This window comes from Rhamphochromis longiceps, linkage group LG7 (assembly GCF_057381845.1).
Source record: "Rhamphochromis longiceps isolate RC_006_pf linkage group LG7, R_longiceps_female_GT1.1, whole genome shotgun sequence".
NCBI classification, from domain to species: Eukaryota; Metazoa; Chordata; class Actinopteri; order Cichliformes; family Cichlidae; genus Rhamphochromis; species Rhamphochromis longiceps.
This window is the reverse complement of record NC_140563.1, coordinates 45174159-45196966: the sequence shown is the minus strand read 5'-3', so window position 1 is coordinate 45196966 and position 22808 is coordinate 45174159. Positions and strand designations below refer to the sequence as shown.

At 40.7% G+C, this 22808-nt stretch overlaps 1 protein-coding gene across 3 annotated transcripts in view; it reads left to right on the top strand.

Moving 5' to 3' along the window:
• The window catches only part of kdm2bb (lysine (K)-specific demethylase 2Bb), a 30183-nt gene extending 8141 nt beyond the window's left edge, over positions 1 to 22042 (top strand). For 2 of the 3 annotated variants that reach the window (XM_085413835.1, XM_085413837.1), the window contains 9 exons: positions 4843 to 5073; positions 10363 to 10506; positions 10596 to 10683; positions 10812 to 11146; positions 12995 to 14070; positions 14162 to 14325; positions 15670 to 15831; positions 17584 to 17802; positions 19841 to 22042. In XM_085413835.1, the coding sequence (XP_085269961.1) occupies positions 4843 to 5073; positions 10363 to 10506; positions 10596 to 10683; positions 10812 to 11146; positions 12995 to 14070; positions 14162 to 14325; positions 15670 to 15831; positions 17584 to 17802; positions 19841 to 20022 (2601 nt within the window). In that variant the 3' untranslated portion in view covers positions 20023 to 22042. The remainder of the gene's footprint in view (positions 1 to 4842; positions 5074 to 10362; positions 10507 to 10595; positions 10684 to 10811; positions 11147 to 12994; positions 14071 to 14161; positions 14326 to 15669; positions 15832 to 17583; positions 17803 to 19840) is intronic. The other variant, XM_085413836.1, reaches the window with a different exon arrangement.
• The last annotated feature ends 766 nt before the right edge of the window (positions 22043 to 22808 follow it).

Below are 22808 nucleotides of genomic sequence, written 5' to 3'. Positions count from 1 at the left end.
GCCTTCCGAATCCAAAACAAGCCTTTAGTGTCCATAAAAACATTGTTTACTAAGAGCAGAAATTATATGGCATGTCTCACCATGTCACAGCCTTCGCGTTTTACGTTGGGGGGACTAAATATTTACAGAGATCCAGAAATATTGCCCTCGCTAGCCTTTTTGCTGTCATATGTTTTGAGTGGTGTCGAGTTCCACAAATGCGGTGTTTCGCATTTGTTCGAAACACCGCGATACGGTTCATTTGAAATTGTGATATCGTAAGACGAAAATGGTTGTTGATGTCAGAAGGCTCGAAGTGCATTTGATGTCATGTTACCTGAGTTTCTCTAGCCATGAGCTGAGCAGCAGACTGTGAGGTCATAATTGAGGCTTTTCATTTATTATCCAAATATAACAACAACAACAAAAAAAACATGCTCCTTAATATCAGTACAATTCTTATCTCACTCACGGTGTAACATAAGATATCCCAAAACAAATCAAAATGTGAATAAATGGCTTTAATCTGTGTGATGGTTGCAATTTCAATTAGAAGTGTTTAAATATGCCACGGTGCTGCTCTATTTTAGTCGCTGAATATGTGTGATTAAAAATGTATCCAAACAAACACACAAGACATCGGAGCCTCAGCTGAAAGTTTAAGAATGAGATGTGCTTTACAGGAATGCATGAAAGTGAAGTTTGTATGGGTCTTACAAACCCTCAGGATCTCCCCCACCGGGCTCTCCAAAGGCCAGCTGCTGGTCGTGGGGCCTCTTTGTGTTTGCCTTTTGTAATGAGATGCCATCTGGCTCTGGCTGTGCAGAGCCTGCTCTCCTCTCCCTCTGCTACTCATCATAAATATGATAATACCTTTACTGCATTTTCTCTCCACATTGGATGGAGGCAGACTCCCCCCGAGTGCATATTCTGATTCACAGCAGCCTCCCATTGGCTCTGCGCTGCCCAGCACCCCCTCCTCTTCCTCAGTGAGTCGATCCATATTAATGAGGCAGGCTTGTATGTGTTTCCTACATCTGCTTGTGGTATTGTGGAGCTTTTGGAGCAGGAGGGAGGGCTATAGGCCTGACAGCAGTAGCAGGAGGAGGAGGAGGAGGAGACTGCAGCCATGTCAGTTTGCTGTAAGCTGGACGGTATCTGAAAACCAGCCATGGCCATGTCGCTGAGCGCCGATGATGAGGACTACGACTCAGACTCCGAGCAGGTTAGCACCCTAAAAGCCCTGCAGGCAGGCGTAAGCAGGCCGCCAGAGGAATGCTTGTGTGAGACAGAGCAGTGTGCAGCATCACAGGGCAGTGAAGTAATGGAGATACCTGAAGACAAAAGCACTGATTCAGTTTATCTTCTGTGCTTGGGCTTTGATTTTCTATTTTATTTTTTTGCCTTTGTTTTTATTTTTTTTTTGCTTCTTTTTTTGTGGTAGATTTGTTGTTTGTGCGTGCGTGCGTGCTTGCATTTTTATTATCAGATAAATCCAGCAATAGGAGCTTCTGTTTATGTAGCTCGAGGTTGCTATTGGTTGTGTGAAGATGCAGGAGCTGAATCTCTAACGGTCTGATTGTAAACCTATCGATTGATATCAGAATACATGTCATGGTAAACCAAAACAAAAGGGGAAGGTTTTTCTTTCAGTGTGCGTTAATGAAAAGACATAATTTTTTGTGAAAACGTTAGACGATGGGACTTGCACGGAAATTGTTAATTCAAATATTTCCCCCCCTACACTCTTTACTCTGAACCACACCCCCCTTACATTAAGCCTGTGCCTGCATTTAGATTAAAAAAATGCTGACTGCAGATGAATGAGTCAATTCTGCTCTGCTGACAGATATTAAAAAGGCTTTTTCCCCCCTCCAAGTTTTATCCCAAAGTTCAACTATTCAAACATCTTTGGGATGTATTACGTCCACAGCAGGTTGTATAACTGTTAAATCACTGCGTTGCTCCAAAGCATAGCAGTTCAACTTCAACCTGAGCAACTTGTGAAATATCACTGCCCGATTATCTGCTTGTGCTGTGTGGTCTCAATATCTCCGATGCATGCTCTGTATATATGGAGATTTTAAAACTGATTGACATTGTAATTGATCTCCATTGAATACCAGGAACCGTTATTGCATCAGAGCAACGTGAACGTGGTGTGTTTATGTCAGTGCAGAGTTTAGATCATCACAGTGTTCCATGTATTACTGCTGTCAGCTATCTGATTGTGAAGTTTGCCATATTGTGTGCAGTGTGTGTTCGTGTGTGTGCTGTCTTCACTGCAATGATGGGTATCTTCCTACTAGCTCAGGGCTGTGTCACTGAACATAAGGGTCTGCTCCTCATAATGTTTTCCAGCTGAATGAGCTCTGTAGTGCTAAGAAATCACTAGCGGGTCACCCATGCTGTCCTTGTTACTGCACAAAGGGGACAAATGTCCATCCTTCTTGCTGTAAAAAGGCACACGCTACATAATACAGATTTCATTGGCTGCTTTTCCTGAAACATGCTGATGAAGGCTTAGCTGCCACCGGTGACATATTTTCTTGTCAGGAGTTCTTGGATATCATTGCAAAAAAACATGAGCAGATACAGGGAGTACTTACTGAGATTTAAGGGAAGTTGGTTGTCTTTGGTGATGTTGCTGTTGCCAGCCTTTCCTGTGATTGAAAATTGTGTGTCAGAAGGATATCTGCTTTAGAGATCACCCCACTTATCTGTCTGCAGGGAGGGAGTAGAGTTGGAGGGGGAATTGGTGGAAAATATAGACTACAATCCAAAACCTGCCTCCTTGTGGTTCATGTCACAGACATAAACAAACATGAATGGAGGCAGTGTTCCTGCACGGCCTGGTTACTTGTTGTTTCGTGTGAATCTATTGCAACTTCAGCCCATCAGCTGACACTTAAAATGGCAAAAGCTGAGTTGCAGAACATCATGTGTGTTGTTTTGCTGGGTAATCTGGTCTCATTTCATTGTTTCTTCTCTTCTTAATCCCACCCCCTCCCCAACCATCCCATCCTACACACACACACACACACACACACACACATACACACATACACACACATACACACACACACACACACACACACACATACATACACACACACACACACACACACACACACACACACACACACACACACACACACACACACACACCAATATCTCCCGCTAATCCTGTCTGGTCACCACATATCTGACTGCCTATGTCAGTCAATTCTGTGGCTATTGTTGGAATAAATTATTACAATGTGCGCAAGACAGAGCCTACTTAATTTTTTTTCTTTTTTTTTTTGTGTTAGATGGTCTCATTACAGTTCTTATTGGTTACAAGTCCGTGTGTCATAGACTGTTCTGTTAGGGAATGGGACGTGGCTGTTGCTATGCTGACACTAGGAAAATCTGCACTGCCGATGTAACTAAAGAAATCCGATCTTCATTTCCAGGAGCTGCAGTGTTTTGCACTCCTCGTTCATGTTTATTTCATTTCACACACTCCACTCTTTTTATTTTTGATTTTTTTCTTCATGTGGCATGGCTGGCAGTGTTTTGACTTGTGGTTTTCATGTTAAAAATACATTGTTGTGGTGGGGATGTGAGCCCGAGGGGGTGGGGGCAAAATATATATATATATATATATGACACAAGAAAAATAATGATGCTGATCAAAGACTCCCTCATTTCAATTGGCCACTTCTGTTAAATAGAGCACATTTAATAACGCGCACGGCTGTAAACCATGGAATAATAGATCCTAGTGATCCATGTGTGAAATGTAGCCATAAGTGCAGCTCCTCTTTGAAGTAGAAACACGCAAGCAATTGAGGTGCTAAATTTGGAAGACGCCTCCAGGGACGTTTTTGATGTGTTTGTTTTCTCTCGTACTCTGAGCTATACCAGGCGTGAATAATGTGTTTATGCGCAGCATGTTTCGATCAGGTTTGTGGATATGTGTTATGTGCTGTTTTTGCGTATATAAATGCAGGTGTTTTTTTTCCTTTTTGCTTTCGTCTGCGCCTGGAAATCTTGACCCAGAGATGGGGGGGAAACAAAGAAGGGTCCAGGCAGTACTTTAGACGTCAGCTGTAGCACCAACCGCAGCTGGATTTAATTGCCTCTTTTTTTGGTTTTTTTGTTTTTTTTTCTTTTTATGTAACATGATTGTAAGTGTGCTCTAAAAGGGCCGCTCGACTGCAGAGCTTCATTATTAGAATGGAGATAATCAGTCATCAGAATGATGATAAACATGTACAGCGGTTTGTTATTAACAATGCAAACCAAAGGTAGTGAAAGCTAATGATGCGAGTACTTTGCCAATGACATCCTAATTGTTATATTAATTAACTGCGCTGCGCTGCATCCCGCGGCGTGCTTAACATGTACTTGGTGAATATTTTGAACATTCACTCTTTGCCAACACATGACTCTATCTGACCTTTAAGTGCATACTTGTTGGCTTATCGTTACTGATGCACCGCACTTTGTCCTCCTCTCTGTTTTGTCTTTCTTGGGGCGATCGTGGCCCAAGAGTTGGCAGTTCGTCTTGTAATCGGAAGGTTGCCGGTTTGAGCTCCGGCTCCGACAGTCTCGGTTGTTGTGTCCTTGGGCAAGACACTTCACCCGTTGCCTACTGGTGGCGCCAGTGTCCGGCAGCCTCGCCTCCGTCAGTGCGTCCCAGGGCAGCTGTGGCTACAATGTAGCTTACCATCACCAGTGTGTGAATGTGTGTGTGAATGGGTGAATGACTGAATGTAGTGTAAAGCGCTTTGGGGTCCTTAAGGACTAAGTAAAGCGCTATACAAATCCAGGCCATTTACCATTTCTTTTTTCCTTTTTCTTTTTTTTTTTCCTTAGCCCCGGCCTCCCAACCGGCCAAAACCTAAGATGGCAGCATCTCCCGCATCAGCGGTCAAGCTGTCGGCCAGCCGGGGTACATCTGGAGCCAGGAGGAGACGGACACGCTGTCGGAAATGCGAGGCGTGTCTGCGGACGGAGTGCGGAGAGTGTCACTTCTGCAAAGACATGAAGAAGTTCGGCGGGCCGGGACGCATGAAGCAGTCCTGCATCATGAGGCAGTGCATTGCTGTAAGTATGATGTGTGTGAGTGAACTTTTGTGTGGTGTAGTCATCAGTGTGGGCAGCACGGTGGTTAGCAGTGTTGGGTCGCAGCAAGAAGGTCCTCAGTTCGACTCCACCATCTGGCCGGGGCCTTTCTGTTTGCATGTTTTCTCTGGGTACTCTGGCTTCCTCCTATAGTACAAAGTAGAGCAGGGCGATATGGCCAAAAATATTTATCACGATATATATTTGAAAATTTGCGATAACGATATAACCGACGATATAATTGATGCGAGACAAAATACAACTCCACAACATTACTAGCGCAAAAAGACAACCTTCCATTTATTTTCACTTAAACAAGAAGCTGGTTTTTATGTACATTAAAGCTTTATAAAAATGTAACAGTGCAAATGCAAATTCCTTGCTGAAAGTTTAACCAAAAGGCATTTCCAGTAGAAATGGGCTGACATATCCTGAGCATAACCATGTATAATATCCACTGAAGTTAAAAAGAGGTGCTTTGCAACATTAAACTGCAGTGTGCAGTACGCATTTTTCGGACCATAAGGTGCACGGGATTATAAGGCACATTAAGCGAAACAAAGCAGTCAGATAAATCAAACTTTATTAAACTCATTCTTCTTGCTTCCTCCACTTCTGTACCATTGATTCATTAATGTTGAATTCTCTGGCAGCTGCTCTATTCCCATGTTGTTGCAGTATAGTAATGACTAACCTCGTATTGTGGATGGATTATCTCAGTTGTTCTCCTGACTGAAGTTTGGTCCGTTTACAGCATCCTGCCATGCGATTGCATTTGTTTCTAACCATGAAGAACCTTCACGTTAACTTTTATAAGTGGAAAAGTGTTAGTGTTCGTCCTCCAGCTTCACTGTTTATGTTATGCTAACATAGCTGTGTCGCTAGCAATCACGTAGCACATCATTATATACCAGCTAGCCCAACTTCAGTAACCCTACAAACGTCACTGCTGTTTAGTTTCCTGTCTTCATTTATGTTGGAAGTGATAGCAGAGCTGTACGTTTGATTTTTTTCAGAAATCTCTCAGTCAGAACATGCAATATCATGCTTAGGTAACTAGCGAAACTAGCGAGCTAACTTCCGCTAGCTTCCTGCTAACTTCTAACTCCGTTAAATGTAATAACTTTTGTTTTCATGGATGCCTGGAAGTTAAACTTTATAGTTACACCTGGTAAAGCAGCAATGCTGATCGTTTTATTAAAGATGAAAGAATTTAGACAGTTTTTAACTCTAAGTGATGCTGCAGTGTTGTTTGACCTGAAGCATACGGAGTTTAGGACCCAGATTACTCCCAGATTTAAGAGCATCTTAGTCCGACAAATACGACAATAACAACGGCCGCTTGCATGTTCTGCAAAAAAATGTGCTTTGTTGTGTATCTGACGGACAAACACCAAACCAGTTCCACATCACGGAAGTTGCACCATTTTTACAAACCAATTCTGGTTCATCTGTTTCACTCAACAATCGGCCATGTGCGTATGAAAACAAAGGCACTGCGCATGCGCGTTTTACTCCCATTCTATCGCGATATTTCATTTTCCTATCGTTGCCTAACATTATACCGGTATTACCGTGAACGGTATAATATGGCCCAGCCCTAGTACAAAGACATGCAGTTAGTGGGGTTAGGTTAAATGGTGATTCTAAATTGCCCGTAGGTGTGAATGTGAGTGTGAATGGTTGCCTTTCTTACTGTTTTAGCCCTGTGTAGGATTGGTGACCTGTCCAGGCTGTACCTTGCCGTATGGTAGCTGGGATAGGCTCCAAGCCCCCTGTGATCCTGAAAAGGATAAGCAGAAGAGGATGGATGGATGTACTCCTAAGTGTGCCTGATTTAGGCTTCTGCAGGAAATTTACTTATGACCTATCTTAGCCCTACGCCGTGACCTGACATGTAGTTAAATTTCTCGGAAGATAGATGTCAGGGTACGTGGAAGGTTATGCCGCAGGGTTAAAAGAGGGTAGATTTCCTGCTGAAGTATAGTTCGGGCATTAATTTTGACAGCAATTTCGATGTAGTTGTAGTCTGTTGACTAAAAGGTCATTTAGTTTTAGTCATAAGTTAGGCATCTAAATTCTTATAGTTTTATTAGACTAAATATCATTATAGTAGGCTAAATCTGAAGCTGATTCAGTTGATTAAAATATAAAGTGTAAATGTTGGGCTGTGAGGGTTCGCTCAGCACGGTTTACAAAGCTTCTCATCTTTGAGATCAAATGTGAAGAGCTTCCACATATCTGCTCTTTTCTTGTTCCGAAGCGTTGACATGTTGTCGCGTTTTCATTAGAAACAGGAAGCATGGATGCTAGCTGAATCCTTCCTTACACAATTACAAGGAGATTACTTCTCATTGGATCACTTCCGACTTGTCCTGCCTTTCATCACAGCTTCATTATTTCTGATTGGATCTCATCTGTCCTGAGTACTTTCAACTTGTTTTGATTTGTTGTTGATTTATTCCGTTATTATCTTAATTTCATCAGGAAAAAAAGAATCTTTGAGGAAAAGTATTGGTTAACGAATTAACATTGGTTCTTGTGCTCATTGGAGAACGCACAAACAAATCGTGGTATGCTTGTTGGCTACAGGGGAACAAGCATCATAAATAACACACATTAATGTAAAAAAAATAGAATAAAATTGGGAGAGCTGATTCCTTTCCATCACAAAAGTTCACCAAACTCATACCAGTAGAGCAGCTGTATTCACTGCTTCAAATATAGGAATCCAACAAGCAGCTCTTTCCAATTGAAAGTAATTCTCATCAGATATAGTCACTGATGCTGCTCGAAGCTCGACAACAAGTGATAATGATTGGCCTCCTGGGAGCCACATGCCTCCAGCACCTTGAAGAGCCTGAGCAGGCGTCTGCACAGCTGTGGTGACATATCTACTAGGACTCTCCACGAGTTTCATATACTTATATTCAAAATTGTTAGTTTCACATTTCCATTTCTGTTTTATATAAACGGTACTCACTGTTTTAACTTCCTGAAGTCCCTGATTGGTGGCAAATTCAAAGCCTTTGGTGAAATAAGGAGGTACACCCAGTGGGTGATTCACTTTGGATGAATACTGAAAATGAATGGAAACGCCTACATAAGCTATCTAAAACTTACTGTATCTTCTTTGTTTGATGATGAAGTTATTTAAATGTAAGTCTCTTGCATATTGGTGTCACTATCAGTGAAGAAGTCAAACCTTCTCGACAAGAAATAATTCAAGTATTTAACCTCTGATCAAACGACAGCTTGGTTTCTCTACAGATTAAACAAACAACTTCTAATGCCTCAGTGAGCTTTAAAGTACTTACAGAGCTAGGATAGCTGTTTGTTGTATCTATTGTTAGCTAAACTAAAAGTCTCAGTCACAATCACTTTATTGTCCTTGAGTGCATCTGTAGTGACATAGACCAGTGTTATCCTTTCACTCAGCAGCTGGTTCTGCTTAGCTTTATGTCCCTCGACTGTGGACCCAAGGCGTCTGCACATTAGGTTAAAGCAGAGGTGGTTCCTTTAGTCAACTTCCTTGATACTGTTTCATATTCCTGCACCAATTGAAGGGTGTTCCTCCCTCCCTAGGCAATATTTTCTGTGTAGATTCTCAGTCATCCAGGTCATGGTAGTCTTAAGCATTGAAGGAAACTGCAGTTCCTTTTAGGTTTGTGAAGGTGTTTCACGAAGCCTCTCGAGTGTGGTGAGTTCTCAGAACTGATTGAAGAGTTTCAGATGTTGGTACCACATTTAAGACAATTCTTGAGGTCCTTTTCCAGGTGCTTCAGCTGTCATTCACACATTCATGTGACCTTAAACATAAAGATCCCAGGATTAGATACCACTTGATGAAGAGGTGAAACATCCTCATGAATCTATAGAAAGAAGTCCAGTTGTCTTTGACTCAAATGCTAGACCGAATGGCTCATGACCTCAATGACTGAGAAAGTGAGAAACTCATAAGCCTGGCTTTCTTATAATTATTATAATTATTATAAGAAAATAGTAATTATATTATTATATAAGTATAACTATAATTTATTATGTTTGGTTCTGGAGTAGCTGCCTGAATGTTTTTTTTTTTTTTTAGTTGCTGTTTGTTGTAGCTGTGTAATAAAAAAGAATCCAAGTAGCAGTATCAGATATTACCTGTTACAGTAGCAATTATATAGACGCACAGAGAAAGTGATAATGGCCTGGTCTAAATGTTTCAGTACCAAGGACAGAGACTTGTAGAGAGGCTGAGTTTGATTATTTCTGCCTTTTATATGATGAGAAGGACTGTGTTTTAATGTTTAATCATGCTAGTTAAAAGATAGCGAGAGCTGTCGGGTCTTCGGCTTTTTAGCCACCGTGACTCGTGTTTAAATAATGCAAAACATGCTTAACTCGCCCTTCATATTAACTTACTCTAACACAGATAGAGAGCAGTCATCAGAGCCAGCGATTACACACAGTTCATCAAGAGCCACTCTGTTGCTTTAGCCCATTTATTAGTTGGCTAATGTTGTTGTAAATCTGTTTGGAACCTCACGGTAAATGATGAACTAGCTGTTAGGGCTATAACACTCTGGATTCATATGGAATATAAATGAATGAATAAATCAGGTCATTTTTTTTAAAGCTATGGTGGCAAACTTGAGCTGTCAGGCTTTTAGATCACAATTAAGGGTAGCTTATACAACTCTATAAACCAGCTACTGTCTTAGCAATTAGTGAAGTCAATCTTCCATCAATATTACATTATTATTACTTTGAGGTTGCTGTGGCTCAGAGGAGATAGAGGAAGCTGGGAGCTGAAGCAAATGGCTTGATGTTGTGCGTTTGGTCCATGTGATCTTTGGGAACTGAACTCCAGATTGCCTCCAGTGAGTGATTTGTGTGTGTCTATGATGGAGAAAGTATTGGATGTATAGAATAAAACGATCTGTCTGTACGTGTGTGTAAATGGGCGACTGTTGCTTGTAGTGTAAAGTGCTTTGAGTGGTCGATAAGACGAGAAAAGAGCTATATAAATGCCAGTCAATTTACATTTTTCCATCACTCAGATTGGATTTAAAATTTTCTGGGTCCTTAGTTGAGTCATATGAGGAGTAGGCTGTTGAAAGCCATGGCAGCAAATAGTTCCAGCTCTGCTTTGTTTCACCCTTCTGAAAAAGTGTGGGTTAAATTTTGTTGTGACAAAGAATTGCTTAAAAAGACGAGAGTGAGCTGATGCAGAGCCTTTATCTTCTGCACTGTCTTTTCTTTGTTTTTTTTTTCTCCCTCCTCCAGCCCGTCCTACCCCACACAGCAGTGTGTCTCGTCTGTGGCGAGGCAGGCAAGGAGGACACCGTGGAGGATGAGGAAGAGAAGTTTAACCTTATGCTCATGGAGTGTTCCATCTGTAACGAGATCGTTCACCCTAACTGTCTCAAGGTGAAGACCTGAGTGTCAGTCAGCTGTTGAATAATTGCTCGTTTCATGTCAAACGCTGTTTAATAGCCAGTGTGTTTCTTGTTATTCAGATTAAAGATTCAAATGGAGTAGTCAATGATGAGCTGCCAAACTGCTGGGAGTGCCCAAAATGTAACCATGCTGGGAAAACTGGAAAAGTAAGCATCAGTATGGACTTTATTCTGTGTGTGTGTGTGTGTGATGCATTTGTTAAACAGCCGAGTTTTAGTTAAGAATCTAAGAACCAGAAAAATAAAGTTGTGCTCTCTTTTTTCCTAACCTTTTGGCCTCAAAGCAAAAAAGAGGCCCAGGGTTTAAGTATGCATCCAACCTTCCTGGCTCGCTGCTCAAAGAACCGAGGTTAAACCGAGATTCAAAGGAAGAGCCAGACCTACCCATGGTGGCGCCAACACCTATTGCTGCCTTGACTACCACTTCTGCTGTGAAGAGGAAGGTGGAACGGGATGTAATCGCAAAGAAAAATGACGAGGAGCCTCCTAAAAAACGCCCCCCCTTGCTTTCTCTAGATGGTATGCCCCGGCCGAGATTGGAGGACAATCCTCTTAGGAAAAAGAGGAAACTTTTTGACACAAATGATGAGCCTAGCTTTGTTAAAAAGAAGGTAAGACTCATGTCTCTTTGTAAAGTTTTTTTATTTAGGCTTTTTAAAAATATATTTAAAATAGTTTTTTAATGTTGTCGGAAATGTTACAAACGGTGAAGATGCAGAAAACCAAAAATGGAAGAATATAACTATTCTTGAACCACCCTTCATTTCTTTATACTTTGCTTCTAAGAAGTCAGACTGTCTTTTTTTTTTTTTAAGTGATCTTGAGCAATAGTTCACCTGGCTTTGTTACAGCCCTCCAAAGTTTTTCTTTGGACATTGGCTGCTTTTTCACTCATTTTCAGAGCAGTCTTTGTATCTGACCATTTTCAAATCAGTGTTTTTTCAATGCCAGGTAAGCTGCTTAACGGTGATCTATGAATCCTTAAGGTTAAAAAAAAAAGACACCTACCAATGCCGTGTCTATATGTAATAGACAATACAGACGAAAACCATTATATTTTGGCACTTTGTTACTAGCGGGCTGTTTCTAAAACATGTAATCTGTTCCCATTTATTTTGGTGAATCTATGAAAAATGCCAAAGAAAACACAGTTTGATAAAAATAAAGTAGTAATTATGTCGTTACCCAGAAGGTGATTTCCAAAGAGCAACTAGCTGAAAACCATATGCCTTATGCATTCACAGCATAGTGCATACTGTGCAATATGTCCTTAAAACATTTGAGGAAGCTGGACAAAAAGAAGGCGTGACATGCCTAAAACAAAAGTCATGTCCTCAAGAAATTGGAAAACATTTAGCAAAGATTTCACACATTGCATAGCATCTGAGCTATCAGTTGATCCATCTACTTTTCACTGATGCCTCAGAAAGGGTCTTAGTTGAAGGTTGGCTGTCAAGAAGCCATTCTTATAGAAGGGAAACAGACTGAGGTATGACAAACTACACAAGTTCTGGACTGAAAATCAGTGACAACGGGCCTTATGCAGTGATAAAGTTTTTAGTTTTAGTTAATTGTTATCAATATATTTCAAGATTCATATTGTCAATACAGCAGTATACACAGTATACAGTGTACCGAAATTCTGTTTCACCCCAAGCCCCCATGGTTCATTTATAACTATATAAAAGATATATCTCCAAGAGATATAAAACTAGAAATTACAAATAAATAACATGCTAAATTTTGGTAAAATTAAGGGATACAAAGGTAATAATTACTAACTATACAACTACACTATACAACTATACACATGGAGGAGGTGAGGAGAGATACAACAGTGAGTGTCTACAGCAGTTTGTAAAGCATGGTGGAGGCTCTGTCATGGTTTAAGGCTGCATTTCAGCCAGTGGTGTTGGAATTATGAAAGCAGAAAATTACAGTCAGATTTTGATCCACCATGCAATCTCATGTAGAAAGCACGCAGTAAAAGCATACCAGGATGGAAAACACGGAGTGCAACTCTATCAGTCATGGATGGGCCTCCTCAGAAGAGAACGAAGGCCAGCCGACATCCAAAAAAGAGCTTTGAATGTCCTTCAAGAAGCCTGGAGAACTATTCCTAAAGACCTGAAGAAATGACAAGAAAGCTGCCTAAGAGAGTTCAGGCTGTGTTTGAGATTAAGGTGGTAATTTTCCAGTGAAAATTAAATAAATGAGGCTCAAGACTTTTGCAGAGTACGATATTTTTTTGTCAACTTTGGTTTAAGATGTTGCATAAAATGCAGACAGGCACTAAAGTTTTCAAATATTTGTCTGCAGATGTTTAATTAAAAACTCGAATATATTTAAAATATGTCAAAGAAACAAGAACTTAATTGAAAGTCCTGATCTTTATGTGGAAAAACTGATAATTCTGTCTGCTTTCAAAACATAATTACACTCCCTCTTTTCTTTCTTAGAAGAAGCTTTCAAAACCGGATGACTCATTTACTTCGAAGCTGCTTCAGCATATTAAGAGAGAGAATGATCACGGTGATGAAGAAGACGACCAGGAGGATCATGAAGAAGATGGGCTGTCCTTGGAGAGGATGCATTTAAGGGAGAAAAATGAGTATGACGACGAGGACCAAGATGGGGACGCTGAGGAAGAGGTGACGGTGAAAAAAGAGAGGGACAATAATGCAGAGGACAAAGCTAAAGTCCTTCTAAGCCCGCTGCTGAGAACGTCTGCAGCCAGAGAAAGTGACCAGACATCCTCTAACTCTCCCAGAGCGGGACCAAGCGGTGAGTCGGGAGAAGCCCAAGAGAGAAGCTCCGCTCAGCTTAAAGCACGACATCAGCGTAAGCGGCTCCCCAACAAGGAGGCGAGCAAAGAGTTCTGCCAGGAGACTCCGAAGATAGAAGACTGTCTGAGCAGCCAGAAGCTGGGCTCAGTGAAGAAGGAGGAGGACAGCCCAGCCAACCTCAATCGTCGACCACTTAAGACCGAAGACTCCCTGACCAATCAGAACCGAAAACCACTAAAAACTGAGGACCCACCTGCCAATCCGAGTCGTAAAGCCCTTAAAATGGAAGAAGGCGTAAACAATCAAAACAGACTGCCGCTGAAAACAGAAGACAGCTTGACCAATCAGAATCAAAGGCCAGTGAAATCTGAGCCCGAGAGTGAAGTGGACGAACAGAAGCCCAGGTGGCCTCTTAATAATGGCAGCAGCGACTTGGGCGACTGGCTGCGACACCGGGGGCGGGAGATGAACGGGATGCCGCGTGGCTACTCGCCGCTCAGTTGGAACAGAAACACACCGATCGCACCAATATGCCCTCGACCGCTTCCCTGCCGGTCGCCACCGAAGTGTATCCAAATGGAGCGCCACGTGATCCGGCCCCCTCCCATCAGCCCCCCGCCCGACAGACTGCCCCTGAACGACGGCGAAGCGCATGTGATGCAGCGAGAGACCTGGATGATGGTGTTCGGTCACCTCAGTCACAGAGATCTCTGCGTCTGCATGCGTGTCTGCCGGACCTGGAACAGATGGTGAGTAGAAAGATGGTGAAGATGAAAAACGTGCCTTCTGCACTTCATCACACAGCAGTCCAGCGAAAACGTCCGCTGTCTCTCTCATCAGGTGCTGTGACAAAAGGCTTTGGAAGCACATCAATCTGAACCGCTGCAAGTCCATCACTCCCCTGATGCTGAGCGGGATCATCCGCAGACAGCCGGTAGCCCTAGACCTCAGTTGGACCAACATTTCCAAGAAGCAGCTCAGCTGGCTCATCAACAGACTTCCAGGTAAGTAAATCCACCCATCTACACAGGTGTGTTTGTGTCTGTATGAAACAGCCTTAGTGACATGTACAGGTAATGATGAAGGATTTTATGTGGCAGTTTTGTGTATTTATCCGTTTATTAACACCGGAAACATGACACAATTTAGGGAGTTGGTCTGACGGGCTTTAGAAAGAGACATTTTTAAAACTAGTTAATCTCAATCAATATGTATTGAGACTAACTCATTATGTAGTGTCAGTCCATTGAGGACTGACTCAAAATGGATTGGGACAATTTGTAATTGTCTTACGTCTTCACTCTCAGCTTAGTCATGAAAAGAAAGAGACTCGCTGCAAAACAGTTTTACCACCCTTTGGCCATAATTGTGGCAAATAAACCAGATATAAGGCAATATCATGTAATTTTTTTTTTTTTTTTTTGGGGGGGGGGGGGGGGGGGGTCAGCACGTTTGTCTCACTGCAAAACCAAATGTAGTGAGCTCATCATGTTACAGAGCCCCCTAATGGTCACATATGGGAAAAAATATTTTCAAACTACTTTTGGGAATCATTCAGAATCATTTTTCCTTTTCTCTTGAGGCTTATGCTGTACTGTTAGAGGATATTTGCAGTCTATTGAAAGGATGTTTCAACAGGCAGAGTGGCCGCAGTGTGGAGCTAATGCCTGTTAGCTCTGCTGCAGCTGCTCTGCCTGGTTGTGGAGGTAAATGTGGTTATGGTTTGGAGTTTATGGCTGATTCTGTGGTAATAAAATTATTTAGATCTGTGGTCCTTATATAGTTCACGTGTTAGTATGTGTTAGCATTCCAAGAGTTCAGAAATACTGCAACATAAATGTAATGCAACCAGTGCATGTAGTTGGTGTTAAACCTTTCCAGACACAGCCCAAATCGCAGCCACAGTCGTCGCTGCAGCTCATCTCATAAGGTTTCTGGAAGAGTGGTGTGAACAGGTTTTACTTACACCTGTGTAGCCACGAGGGTGCATTGATTCACCCTGTGGTCATTGCCAGCAGCTGTATACGTTATAATGTATAATACTGTATCGGAGTGGATGGTATGTCACTGTTCAATCTTCCAGAGAATTTCTAATTCAAATCCATTCATTATGTGCGTTTTATTTTATTTATTTATTTATTTTTTCGGGGGGAGTATTTGATTAAATGTAATTTTTCTGTGCTGACATTTGTAGAGGATGTTTTTTTTTCTTTGCTACACCAAGAATACTGCATCTGAGACAGAAAACGAAGAAGCAGATGCCACATTGTTGCATTTGTCCACATGAAATCAAACAGCAAACCAAACTTTAAGAACTGTCTATAACAAGGTTTTTTGTGTCCTTGCAGGTCTACGTGTGCTGCTTCTCTCTGGATGCTCATGGGTAGCCGTCTCTGCTCTCTGCACCTCCAGCTGTCCTCTCCTGCGAACTCTGGATGTTCAGTGGGTCGAGGGACTGAAAGACGCTCAGATGAGAGACTTGCTGTCGCCTCCCACAGATAATAGGCCAGGTACCAACCGTTTTTCTGTCACAGAACACCAGGACAACATTATTGACTGAGTGAGAGAGCTTGATTACAGAGGGGGGGAAAGGAGATTGTTGGTATAGTGACTCTGTCTGTGTTTTCTTTTCTGAATCACTATACTTCAAGTCACTCCGTTTCACAATGGTAGAATACAAATTCATCTAAAGACAAGCTCAGATGAAGTTTATGTACTAAACTAAATATCTTTGAGAGCTGTTTTCACACATGCCCTTCCCCTGAATTTATCTCAACCTGTTAAAACTGTTTTTAAAAAGCCTCCACAGTCAAATGGCAGTTCTATCACATGCATAGAGTCCAGTGAAAGCCAAATACACTGTTACAGCTTTCATAGGGATTAAGAAGGTCAGTAGCAGCCAGGTGCTGCTAAAAAAAAGCACTTGATTAAGTGATCATCAGCAAGTGTGAGCACCTCAGTGGCAAAATGGATGTCCCAGCAAATTCTCCCCAAAGTCAGACTGTGCAATGTGCAGAAAAACACAAGAGCTACATCTCAGAGACTACAAGTCTCTGTTAGCATTTTGCATGTCAAAGCTCGTGACGGCAAAATTGGAAAAAAGACTGAACAAGTATGACTTCTTTGAAAGGGTTGCCAGGGGAACGTATCTTCTCTCTAAAAAAGAGGCTTAGGTTTGCATCTGCGCAAACCACAAGACTTTGAGACCAAAGTGGAGGTGTTTGGCCATAATAGATAGGAAAAGTAGATTGATTGGTGCATAGATTAACTGATTGATCCTAAAAGGGAAATTATTGTGTTACAGCATTAAGAATAACAATAGTACCGTGTACTGTAGATAAATAACAAAGTTAAAATGTTTCAGGTGCATAGTGAAGGGCCTTTACTGTGTGATGGATGTGTGCAAAATCTGCATACAACAGTGACTTTGAAACCCCCCCCCCCCAATAAAAATAAAAATGAGGCAAAGTTAAAGAAGAGTCAAAATTAAGACTGAGATTGAGCAAGAGTAGTGTAAATTGCATTTATCATAAATAATATGTAGACTATAAATACTGCCTCGGGCAGGATTTTAAACATACTTTACTCTCCCTGCTCAGTAGTTCTTAGTTTGTCTGATTTCTTACTGAACCCATGTGAAGATAGAGCAATTCATTGTTTGACTTTAAAGTGGTCCTGCAGGGTCTGTCCAGGCAGCATCCTGACCTAAACTAAATTGAGACCTTTGAGTAGTATCAGAAATGAATGAAAAGAGCTCTGTGTCAACAAATTCTGATAACTGACCAAAATAAAACATCAAATTAATCAGTCTATCAATAATTGGCCACTTCCTTACCTGGTCTGTAACTCAGACTGAGAGCCAACCCACTGGTTCCTGTTGAAGACCTGCATACATTTAAAAAGTCTGGCCTCTCCAATTTAGCAAATTGCTGTAACTGGTGTATTTTCTGTTGAATGCAGAATTATCAGCCATGAATGAATGCAAAATTGGAGTCTTGGCTAAAGCAGCCATGTTGTAGGAACATGTCACCCAGATGTGCGATGTGTGCCTTTAATGTTGTTTGTAGACAACAATGCAGCTTTGTGGCAGAGAGATGAGTTATGTCAGGCTTTAGATCCAGAGACAGCAGTTGTTAGTAGGATTACTTCACTGTTGGGGGATTTGTTTCTTTTCCATGCTCATTAACTATATACCATGAATCATCTCTCTTTACTTAATCCCTCTGGTAATCTCCTCCCCTGTGTTTTTACACATTTTGTAGGTCAGTTGGACAACAGGAGTAAACTGCGTAACGTAGAGGACCTGCGTCTGGCAGGGTTGGACATCACTGACACGTCTCTGCGCCTCATCATTCGTTACATGCCCCTCTTATCTAAGCTGGACCTCAGCTACTGCAACCACGTTACTGACCAGTCGGTTAACATCCTGACTGCTGCGGGGACAACCACCAGAGACTCACTCACTGACATCAATCTGTCAGGTATGAGTCTGTCTTTGTAGGCTCTAAATCTGCCTGGATTAGACTCATTGCACTGACTTGTGGCTGAAATCAAAATGTATTAGACCTGAATACTGAATTATCACCTCTGTCCCCTTTAGATAATCCCAGTGAATGATAAGATAAGATAAGATAAGATAGAACTTTATTAATCCCTCGGGTGGGTTCCTCTGGGAAATTCGACTTCCAAAAAGCACAGCAACGACCGAAGTTACAGTTACAGAATTGTTATATTTATATATATATATATATATATATATATATATATATATATATATATATACATACACACACACACACACACACACACACACACACACACACACACACACACACACATATATATAAATACAGAGACAAATATAAATAAAATATACAAAGGGGATAAATAGAATAAATAGGAATAAAAAATAAAAATACAAGTGAATTGCACATTTCAAGTATTGAGTATTGAATGTATAAAACAGCTTGATATTTAGCCCCATTAGCAACACCGTGCTTTAGAAAACTTGGGTCCAATATTAATAAATAATGCAGTTATAGTACTGTGCAAATAACTCCCATCACCCCTCATTCCTTTATATGTTGCTGGGAAAATTGAAATTAGGTGCAGAAGTTTGTTAAAAATTGTGCAAATATACACTGAAGTACAGCATATACGGCAAAAACAGTTTGTGCAGTTTTAATGAGATTAAAAGTCAATATTCGGTCTTTATTCTTTAACATAGCCTGAACTCTCTTAGGGTTAGGCTTCTTGAAGGACATTCAAAGCTCTACTTTGGATGTCGGCTGCCTTTTGTTCTGCTCTCTGTCAAGATGATCCCACACTACTTCAGTAATGCTGAGGTCTGGGCTCTGAGGAGGCTGATCCATGACTGATGGTGTTTTCGTCATGTGTTTGTCTATCCAGGTATGCTTTTACTGTATTAGCAGTGCATCATGTTGAAAAATGAAGCCGCTGCCAATCAGATGCTTTCCAGATGGTATTACATGGTGAATGAAAATCTGACGGTACTTTCCTGCGTTCATAATTCCATTAATTTTGACAAGATCCACAATACCAGATGGCTGTAGACACTCACTGTTGTATCTCCATACAAACGAACGATGATGATAATTGATGATTTCAAATCCTTAAGAGTGGCGTCTTGACAGCCAGCCATCCACTGAGACTGATTCTGACTTGATGTTTGTAGACCGCAAAGTAGGCTTCAGTGAACAGTAGATGGATCAACTGAGGGGCCAGGTGCATGTCTCAGGTCCTGTGTTCAGTCTTTGGATGTTTTTCTAGTTCTTCAGGACCCAGCTTTCAGATACTGTTTATCTGTTGTAGATAGATTTTTGTAGCCCTGCCACTTCTTCTTTGGTCCTGTGCTTGTTTAGTTTTGCATTGCGCACCAGGCAGAGCTGACTGGCTACTAGTAATGTTTTTTAAATTTCTTTTTTGCTAAGCTTTCTGTTATGTGTTGACACAACACTGGTTTATCCCTAGATTTAGGTACCTTTTTGGTTCTTAAATGATTCATAGGTCAGTCTTAAGTGGCTTTGGCTTAACAAACAAACAGACAAACAAAAACATTACTCTGAAAATGTCAGGTACAAGGACTGGACTGAAAAATAGTGAAAAGCAGCCAGTGTGTAAGAAAAATTGCCTTCACAAAGCCTATTGCTTAAGATCGCATGAAGAAATTCCTAGAAAATCTGGCTCCTTGGATCCAAAGCATAAAGAAATGAGGGGTGAGTCAAGACTTTTGCACAGTACTGTAATTTTGGAGAGGAAATCTTGTTCAGTGGCCTGTGCAGAACTGATAAAAATAACTCAATACTTTTCCTCCAAGAATATTATCAAATGGTAAACGCGGTAAATCAAAGGGCCATTTTAGAAACCTCACCATACTGAGACCGTTTGAGCTCCTGTCCCAAAAGGCTGATTAATCCATGCGTGTGCAGAGTCTGTTTCAGCGCAGGTGACCTGTTATACACCATTTAATTTTTTTCCCAACCCAATTTCTCCCTGCAGTCTGTAACAGGGTCACAGACCAGTCGCTGACCTATTTCAAGCGCTGTGGAAGCATTTGCCATATCGACCTGCGATACTGCAAACAGGTGACCAAGGAAGGATGTGACCAGTTCATCGCCGAAATGTCCGTCAGTGTGCAGTTTGAACTCATTGAGGATAAACTGCTGCAGAAGATCAGTTAGGCACACGGACAACTCTGGTGTGATTTTTTTTTTTTTTTTTTTCACAAGTAGTAAAAGTGCCGTCCACATGGAGGCAGCAGAAGACTGCTTACTTGTGTGTGAAAGAGCGTGAAGGACTCCTGTAAAACTGATATAAAGGGAGTTTGCGCTGCTAAGCAAGAATGTAAAAATGGTCCTGTAATGGAGATATATATATATATATGTATATATATATATATAAGTTTTTGTTGTCACACCTGTTTATACGTTATTTATTCTTTATATTGATTGTTTTATGTATTGTATCCTGGTTATCTTTTTGGTGTTTATAGACTATTTTTTGTTTCAATGCAAAGTTTATTGCATTATAGAAGAATATTTTTGTATCAGAAAGTGTTTCATACATTTATGTGCAGTATTAAATGGACCACTGTAGTGGCTCCATGCTGTAGTGGTTTTCAAATTCGCCTAATAAGCGAAGGAACCCCCAGTATCCGGGGAGGAGACACGAATCCCTTTGAGGACTGCGTCAGGAAGGGCATTCGGACATAAAAAAAGAAAAACAACAGCCAAATTAAAACACGCGGAGCTACCCGCTGTGGTGACCCCTTTCCAATAAGGGAGTGGCTAAAAGTAGCTTTTATTAAATGCACCACTGTACAGTATCACAGCACTGAAAGCGATTATTAGTTGGCATTACTGTTAAGCTTTTTATTGTCGAGAGACAAAGGTCTAACGATTTGTTGCCAGACTTGTAGGATGGTAGTTTTTGTTTGTGTGGGTGTTTTTATATTTTATTATTGTATATGCCAGAGTTCTGCTTCCTTTTAGATAAAGGTACTGTATATTTTGTTTTCCATGTCTGTTTGGATGAAATATCTAGTTATTTGCACTGATGTGGTCAATACGAATACATGAATGCATTCTTACATACACTATACAGTGTACAGTGTATAAAGCATATTTTTTAAACACTAAAACGTTCTGCTAATTTTACTAACAGCTTGTAGGTAACTGGGCTATTATAAGATAAAAACATCTCCATTACTCTTTAGTATTCCCGGTGCTTTGTGGAAGGAAGCGTTTTAGCTCTGCATGCAGACATGTTTACACCACTGTCAGTAGAGTTAGTAACAGTTAAACGATATAACCATGTTTACTCCTGCTGAACTCCACGTTACCATAAAGAAGAGACTGTGCTGAATCATGCAAGGAGTAAAGAATCTGTAAAGCCCATAAGGTTTAAATTTAGAAAAGAGGATCAGACATACAAATGAAAAATGCAGCTGAGTGTCTCTACTTTGTAAATCGCTCTTATTTTGGGCTTTATATGCCTAAAGTGTCATGTTCCAAGGAAATTGACAACAACATTGAGAAAACAAGTGAAACCAATAACAGTGAAGCCATTCCAATCTCAAAATGTGAGGCCTTCACCAGAAACTCAGCATGAGACCAAATACACTGTATCCAGTGTAGGAGAAAAGTGAAAAGGTCAGCAGAGGGTTGTATGAAAGATTTCTGTAAAATATAAAAGTTAAAAAAGGCTTTTTTTCTTTGTTAGCCAGAAAGTTCACTGAAAACAAAAAACACATTAACACTGGTTTATTTTTTATTTTTTTATGATATTTTGAGTTGATCTTCTGATGTAAGTACATTGTGACCTGTCATTCAGTGATAAAGTTTCAAATTCATAAGCAATGTTCTTACTGTGCACCTATACTCTTTATAATTGTATTAAGACATTCAGAAGTCGTTGGAAGTTTTGACTGACTCATGAGTTTAGTGATTAATAGAATTTCGTTTTCCTCTTTAAAACTCCAGATTTTTCTAAAATGAAGTCTTTTGCGTAATTTTTGAATAGCACTCCAGTCCATACAGTTCAGTGGATGGGTTTACATTTAAAATTTTATGTTTTTATTAAAAGGCCGTGTCTCCATGAAATATTTTAGTACATTACTTCAGATCTATTTATCTGTACATAATGTACACGCAAAGCCTCTTCAGAGTCGACCTTTGAGATATTAAATTCATTTTAAATACTGATGAGTGTGTGAGTTTCGTCCTTTGGGTTTAATCAGTAACAGGTTTGTATCTTATACTGGAAAGCTGGTCATGTTAGATTTACCTCTGTGTTTAATACACGCTGGCTCCTATACAGTACTGTGCAAAACTCTTGAGCCACCCCTCATTTCTTTATATTTTACTTGTAACGAGCCAGACTTTATTGAGAATTTTAAAAGTGGTCTTGAACAATATTTCTCCTGGGTTTCTGGAGGTCTTTCAAAGTTTGATTTTGGAAATTGTCTGCTTTTTCAAAAAAGTCTTTAACTCTATTGGCCCCTCTGTGCTCACTATAATCAGCACCTCGCTGTTCTCTGGTCAAGTCCCTGCTAATTTTAAGTACACTATCATCCATCCATTTACAAAACAAAAAACAAGCTTGACCCTTCTCTTCTTAGCAATTAGAGACCAATTTTAAAATGTCATTTATTGCTAAGATTTTAGAAAAGGCTGTGGCTAAGCAGCTTACTTGGACAAATACAGTTTACATGGCAAATTTCAATCTGGTTTTCTAGAGCTCATTCTACTGAAACTGCATTTCTTAGTGTCCAGTGAGATTTTGATGCCGACTGAGGCTGGAGACTGTTCTGGTCTACTAATATTGGACCTGATCTCCACTTTTGATACTGCTCACCACCACATTTTGTTTTATAGGCTAAAATGTTGGGTGAGTATATCTGGATCTGCTCTGGAGTGGTTCGCATCATCTGTCTGAACGAAGCTTTCCTGCTTCAGGTCCTTGTCTT